Genomic DNA, 7,429 nt, shown 5'->3' on the forward strand with positions numbered 1-7,429 from the left:
CCCAAGCAGGACCACTCACCGGGTCTACCGAGCTGCAAGGCTTTACGAGTTGGTAACAAGCGGCTCAGACCCGGCACAGTCCGACAAATCACTGGGTGGCCATTTATCCGTTTCGGAGGCCGTTGCTAGGGAAACGGAGCAAAGCCCCGGGCTCACCCAGTAGTGGTTTTCCTTAGGCAAGACAAAGAGCTTCGGGGGCGTAGTTACGTGAGTGACGCACGTAGGGGGCGGGACAGAGACGAAACCGGACCAAAGAACGGGTTACGTCCCAGGGCGCATGCGTGCGGTGCTGGGCTGCGGGATCGCTGGAAGTCCTCGGCGGTGTTGGGGAAAGTGAGCTATGGCAGCCACGAGTGCCCTTCCAGGCGTATCTTTGCGAGAAGCCACCCAGCGAAGGTTGCGGAGGTTTTCAGAGCTTAGAGGTACCAGAGGAGGAACCCTGGCTCGCCCCGGCAACAGACAGGGAGGGCGCTTTACGTGCTGGTGTATTTGCTGGACTACCACTTCCTTTTACTAATCACTTGTGGGCCTAGGACGCTGGCCCAGGCGCATTTAATGTTCCTCTTAAGTTTTTTATTCTTCTGTCACTCTCCTTTCTTTACGTTATGCTTGTTGCTTTCTTTAAGTTTATTCCCAGTTGCGTATATATAAATATATATATATATATATATGTATGTATATGAGGAGGAATGAGAAGACAGTTATTTGCCTGACTAGTGAAGCTATAAATCCAAGTTATTCGTTTGGTTAGCTCATTAGCAAAAATTATTTTAAATAAACCTAAAAGATCTAAAGCATAGTGATTTGACTCTTACAAATCCGATTTTAGCTTTCTTCCACTCCCTACCTACTTCACCAATTTGTTCCATGATGTGAACGCTTACTAAGCGAAAAGCGAAACAACACGGTGAAATTATGGATTAAAAATTAAAAGGGGTAACTTTGTATCAAAATGTTTTTTTAAAGGACTATGCCACTTGTCATTTCCTGTACAACTATCTAATTGGTCATATTTTTGTTGACGTTACTGCTTCAAAAATACAGAAAATAATACTTGGATTACAGTAAAATGTTCGGGACTATTAGATTCTAGCTGACTAGAATTTGTTAACTAATAAAAACGCTTATTTGTCTTGTTTATCAATAAAGAAGAGCTTCCAACTGTCAGCCAAAAGTTCAGTCTCATATTGAGTTCATTAAGGAGCTGGGAACTTTTCTGTTATCCAGAATTTGGTGTCATTCTCCAGTAACCTTTGTAAACTTGCATGGCTCATTTTAAGGTGATTAAAAACTAAAGTGCCCACATTTATGGACACCAACACTGTAGCAATGGGTCCTTGGATTTAATCTTTCTTAGCCAACAAACATTAAGTGGTCCCTGTATGGGAAAACTGATTTTCAAAACTGGAGATTAATTTATTCCTTTGTCTCCTCTCTTTAAGAATTGAGCTCATCTTTAGCAAGTCAAAAGTACTTCTCTTAATCAAGAAACATTACAACTCTCAGAAAATCTAAATAAATGGGACTGTAGACCATAAAAGGAGCAAGTAATCTAAAAGGAAAAAAAGTAGAATTTGTGAACAATCCTCATTAGAACTATTTTGAATCCTACTAGCTGACCACTCATTATTCCCTACTTCTCAAAAGCAGAAGATACATTTTTGAAGATACTATTACCTCTTTTTTCCTTCTTTCCAAATAGGTAAACCTGTAACAGCTAGAGAATTCTGATAATATTTATCACTTTCTTCTTACACATAGGCAAACCTGTGGCAGCTGGAGAATTCTGGGACATTGTTGCAATAACAGCAGCTGATGATAAACAGGAACTTGCTTATAAGCAACAGCTGTCAGAAAAGCTGAAAAAAAAGGAGTTACCTCTTGGAGTTCAATATCATGTTTTTGTTGATCCTGCTGGAGCCAAAATTGGTACACATTTATGATCAAATTTATATCATAAATTGTGGGCAGAATAATCACTGAAGAAAAGCTTTCCTGTGGCTTACAGTTTATACTGTGTGTCTTACCACCTATAGTCTTTACAAACTTTAAAATTTTTATGTAAGTTCACTATTTTTTAAGAAAGATAAAAGGCATGGCAACTGTTTTTACACATTGTGGACTTACCATGAAAAACTTCCAGAATGTTATGTTACTTAAAAGAGAATTTTATTAGTCTTAATAAAATTTACTCAGATGGTGAATATTCTTTTGGACCTTATCAGTAGGACTCTTAAGGTCCCTCTGAACTACACAATTTGCTCAGAAACTTACATGAAGAGATCAAATCAGGAAAAATAAATATTTGGCCTCTTGGCACCACAATGCAGAATGCGAAAGAGCACAATCTAATGGCATAATTATCATAGATGTTTACTTTTAAAAACCAGTTTGTCCACTTTGCCTTTTGACCTTACCTTGCAAATAAAAATACATGCTATTTTCCTGGGGGCCATTTTCCATGTGATACTTAAAGCTGAAGCTCATTGATACCAGAGTTAGGGTATCTGTATCTGATACTGGCATGTCCTAATTAGCCAGTGTTTTAATCCTCATAAATATGTGGTCAGTACTTTTCTGATTCCCATGTTTGAATGAGATTCAGGCACAAAATGTTAAATAACTTGCCCATGGTAACTAGTAAGTGGAAGTTACATTTAAGATGTTTTTTAGGAAAACAGGTTCTAAACATCTTTTTAGAAAGTACATCTAACACATATATATGATCATATGGGAGAATTATTTTAATGGGTTTTACAGTTCATAACTCCAAGTGAACGTGTAAACTTTACAGTCTTATAGTGTTGCAGATTGCTTAATTTATCATTTCTTTCTTTGTACTACTATTTTCAGGAGAAGATTAACTCAACTTTTATTACCAAGGGCTCATCTCTGGGTTTTATTACTAATTATTTAATTGCTAAGAAATGTGTATTTAATTTGATTGTTCTGCCTATACCTTTGCTCTCTGCCTGGTTAATTGTAGCCAGAGGTCATATCCTCAAAGTTATAACACTTAAATTTACTATAATAATAAAGTTTTTGTAACTTTATGTGAAATAAATTGAGCTTTTTAACTTTATTTTCAAGGAAATGGAGGATCGACACTTTGTGCTCTTCGATGTTTGGAAAAGCTTTATGGAGATGAATGGAATTCTTTTACCATCCTATTAATTCACTCTGGTAATGTTACACTTTACTAATTTACATTTTCTTTTAGTATATTACCTTTTATATCTAAGGGGCTTTTTTCTCCCTTAGTAATACTATCCCCTCTTTTTTGTTTTTCTTTTGTCTTTGAAGTTATACTGCTTTGGAAACAAATATTTTATGCTTTCCTTGATATTTTTAGGTTGTAAGTAGCATAATATTTTTCACAAAATTTAACCTTAAAATTGTAGATCACATACATCCTCAACTTTCATGTATTGTTTTTGGTATACATATTGAAAATTATTTTCTTAAGATAGAACTCATCAAAATATGAACATTTCTTGACAATGCTTTAGAAAGGATTCTTGCTGTAGGGGAGAGGCTGGTTTAGTACTGTGATTACCAGACTTTACACAAAACCTGTTAACACATTTTTATCTAGTTATTGGTGACCAAAGTCCATAATCCTTAGGAGTTTAAAAACAAAAAGAAAAGGTGGTGACAGAACATGGAGTTGACAAGAAAGTATAAAAGAGGAAAAATCACACACCAAAAAAGGGAACAGAAGGGTAGGAAAGAAGTAATCTCAGAATATAATTTTTTAAATTGGACAGATTTGGTTGTATGAAAATTTGGGTTACATGAAAGAGACCTCTGTTATTTTTCCTCTGTGTACTGGAGGCTGGCGAAACTTTGTCATGGACTTGTACCAGTTCAGGAACAGATATTTTAGAGCCACTCATCCACATGGTTACCAAGGCACTTTTCATTTTTTAGGATTCATATACGGAACAATGATTCTTTTTAAAGATGATATCAAGTAAAGCATCCAAGTTCTGATTTTAAGACCAACTGAAAAAGTAAAAGAAAAATTCAAATTTACAGTTTTATTCCAAAACGAGTATTATTATTATTAATTTAGTAAAAATTAAGTTAGACACCAGAAAATATATATTAATACAATCGATCCTTGCAAATATATAATAATGCATTGATCTGTGAGTGGTGCTGACCCTCACACAGTCTAAAATCTGCATGTAACTTCATAGTTGGTCTTCTGTATAGGCAGTTCCACTCTCCATAGCCACAGTTTCTCATCAGGGATTCAACCAACGTCGGATCATATAGTCTTACAGTATTTATTGAAAAAAATCCTCATGTAAATGGACTGGTAGAGTTCAAACCCTTATTGTTTGTTCAAGGGTCAAGTGTAATTAAAAGTAGGTAATTCTTACAATGCTGAACTTTACTGTTGGTTAGTATTTGGAAAATGAAAAAGAAAGTATTAGCTCTCATTGGTTGAATAATGTACTCTGTAGTAAGTGCTTTGCATGTATTGTTGATCTCATAAAACATGATAAAACAAGTATTTACATCTGCTGATTTAGTGTTAAGTCCAAGATGAACAATTAAAAAGTGGTGAACCAGAATTTGAACGCATTTTTGTGTGACTCTTTCTACTATGCCTCTCACTATAATTAGTTACGTAAAAATGATGTAAGCTATTTAATGTACTTAAGTGAACACACTTTTCAGGGAATTAAGTCATAAGGCTCATCTTAGAGGGAAAAGCCTTTTAAAATTAAAAACAAATATACATTGTAAAATGCTTTTAAATAAATGCACCTTTACTTCCTTTAAGTGTATGTAATTGAGGAAACACATTCCATCTGGAAATTACTCTTTAATAGATAATTATGTATATTAGTTTTTTGTGACTTTTTTCCCCCATGAAGTGGATTTTTAATGTAGGCATTTAAACATGGTTGAAATTTATTGTGTGAAATGTAGATATAAGGTCATATTTTAGTTCATTGTCCTTTTTACTTGTTATCCAGTTGAGTTAAAACAATTCATAGTCTGTAAAGCATATTACAGGTCTTTCCTAATCTAGAACTGCATTATAGCAAATCTCTACAGAATTGCTCTGTGAATTTGTCATCTGGAAGTTATTATTCTTTCCTGGGATACAGTAATATATTGTATATTTTAAATATCTTTAGAGATATTTTGAGTTGTAACTGATGCTCCTGGGTTTTTAAATCTTATAAACATTTTAAAACAGTTATTTTGTTTAATTTTATATAGGTGGCTACAGTCAACGCCTTCCAAATGCAAGTGCTCTGGGGAAAATTTTCACTGCTTTACCTTTTGGTAGCCCCATTTATCAGATGTTGGAATTAAAACTAGCCATGTACATTGATTTCCCCTCACATATGAATCCTGGGATTCTGGTTACCTGTGCAGATGATATTGAACTTTATAGTATTGGAGAATCTGAGTATATTAGGTTTGACAAACCTGGCTTTACTGCTTTAGCTCATCCTTCTAGTTTGACTGTAGGTACAACACATGGAGTATTTGTCTTAGAACCTTTTAACTATTTAGAACATAGAGACCTCGAGTACAGAAGTTGCCATCGTTTCCTTCATAAGCCCAGCATAGAAAAGATGTATCAGTTTGATGCTGTGTGTAGAGCTAGAAATTTTTTTCGTCAAAACTTTGCTGGGGGTGACATACCCTCTCTTAAATTAGACCCTGAGTATGTCTACACAGACAGCCTATTTTATATGGATCATAAAACAGCGAAAAAGTTACTTGCTTTTTATGAAAAAATAGGTACATTGAACTGTGAAATAGATGCCTATGGAGACTTTCTGCAGGCTTTGGGACCTGGAGCAACTGTGGAATATACCAGAAACACATCAAATGTTACTAAAGAAGAGTCAGAGCTGGTAGACATGAGGCAAAGAATATTTCATCTTCTTAGAGGAACATCACTAAATGTTGTTGTTCTTAATAACTCCAAATTTTATCACATTGGAACAACTGAAGAATATTTGTTTCATTTTACTTCTGATAGCAATTTGAAGTCAGAGCTTGGCTTACAGTCCATAGCTTTTAGCATCTTTCCAGCAATACCAGAATGCTCTAGCAACAAATCCTGTATCATTCAAAGTATATTGGATTCAAGAAGTTCTGTGGCACCTGGCTCAGTTGTAGAGTATTCCAGATTGGGGCCTGATGTTTCAGTGGGGGAAAATTGCATTATTAGTGGTTCTTATATCATAACAACAGCCGTCCTGTCTGCACATTCTTTTGTGTGTTCCTTAAGCTTGAAGATGAATAGACACTTAAAGTATTCAACTATGGCATGTGGAGTGCAAGACAACTTGAAAAAGAATGTTAAAACATTGTCAGATATAAAGTTACTTCAATTCTTTGGAGTCTGTTTCCTGTCATGCTTAGACATTTGGAATCTCAAAGTTACAGAGGAACTGTTCTCTGGAAACAAGACATGTTTAAGTTTGTGGAATGCTCGTATTTTCCCAGTTTGTTCTTCTTTGAGTGATTCAGTTACAACATCCCTAAAGATGTTAAATGCTGTACAGAACAAGTCAGCATTCAGCCTGAATAAATATAAGCTGTTGTCCATTGAAGAAATGCTTTTCTACAAAGATGTGGAAGACATGATAACTTATAGGGAGCAAATTTTTCTAGAAATTACTTTGAATAGAAAACAGTCTGATTTAGAGACATCTTAAATATTGTATACTCTGCCTGTCTTGATTGAGCAAGATTGCAGATGCAGGAATTTTCTGTAGACTTGTTTTTTAATTGAAATGAATTAATGAAAATTATATTAACATGCTTGCTGTAGCATAAAATTAATAACAAAAATAAACCATTTTTAGATGAAAGAATAGCTTAAGGATGTAAGTTCAGAAAAGTGATTTTTTAAATATTTATTACTATTTAAATTTTTCTTTTATAAAGATGATTTGTGGAACATTATTTAGTTCACAAAATACTATAATTGTTTTAAAGGTAATTTTCTAAATATACCTTCAGAATTTTTTCATCTTCTTTTGGGCTTTGGTTCCAGTGAAGTTCTATGTGTTCATTGGCAGTTCTCTCCTCAAGTGCATTAGACCTATTCTGATGAACTAACAAAAATGTCATACTGTAGGGTCTTCAAAGCACTGTAGGAATACTGTAGAAGTACTTTTTCAGAAACAAATCCATGGCTAACAGAGTTAAATGAATGCTTAAAATATTGTGATAGTCTTAATTAATAAATAAGTATTAATAGATACAAACCATTCTGAAATTGATGATAAAAATCTATGTGACTTATCAGCAACCCTCAGTTATGATATTTATGTATATATTTTTCAAGTTTCTTCCCAAGGAGTAAATAAAGATATATGGTAGCCATTGTTTAGCATGTACTGATTTACTTGCAGAGATTTCAGAGGATGTTATGTGTTTGTCA

General features: G+C 34.4%; 1 protein-coding gene across 2 annotated transcripts; it reads left to right on the plus strand.

The window, feature by feature from the left end:
- Positions 1–340: 340 nt before the first annotated feature.
- On the plus strand, positions 341–6,698 carry FPGT (fucose-1-phosphate guanylyltransferase). 2 transcript variants are annotated; one of them, XM_065895778.1, is made up of 4 exons: positions 341–422; positions 1,762–1,929; positions 3,091–3,183; positions 5,242–6,698. In XM_065895778.1, the coding sequence occupies exons 1-4, from the start codon at positions 341–343 to the stop codon at positions 6,696–6,698; spliced, it is 1,800 nt and encodes a 599-aa protein (XP_065751850.1). The 2 variants fall into 2 exon arrangements, with proteins under 2 accessions (XP_065751850.1, XP_065751851.1); XM_065895779.1 differs by having other exon boundaries at positions 6,059–6,156.
- Positions 6,699–7,429: the final 731 nt, after the last annotated feature.

The sequence above is a fragment of the Phocoena phocoena genome, chromosome 1 (genome assembly GCF_963924675.1).
Source record: "Phocoena phocoena chromosome 1, mPhoPho1.1, whole genome shotgun sequence".
Taxonomy (NCBI): domain Eukaryota; kingdom Metazoa; phylum Chordata; class Mammalia; order Artiodactyla; family Phocoenidae; genus Phocoena; species Phocoena phocoena.

What these genes read in the sequence shown, in the direction of transcription:
- FPGT (XM_065895778.1), top strand. Translation starts at nt 341, where the DNA reads ATGGCAGCCACGAGTGCCCTTCCAGGCGTATCTTTGCGAGAAGCCACC. An exon ending in TCCTGCTGGAGCCAAAATTG is followed by an intron (nt 1,930 to 3,090) that starts GTACACATTTAT and finishes TTTATTTTCAAG; the next exon opens with GAAATGGAGGATCGACACTT. An exon ending in CATCCTATTAATTCACTCTG is followed by an intron (nt 3,184 to 5,241) that starts GTAATGTTACAC and finishes AATTTTATATAG; the next exon opens with GTGGCTACAGTCAACGCCTT.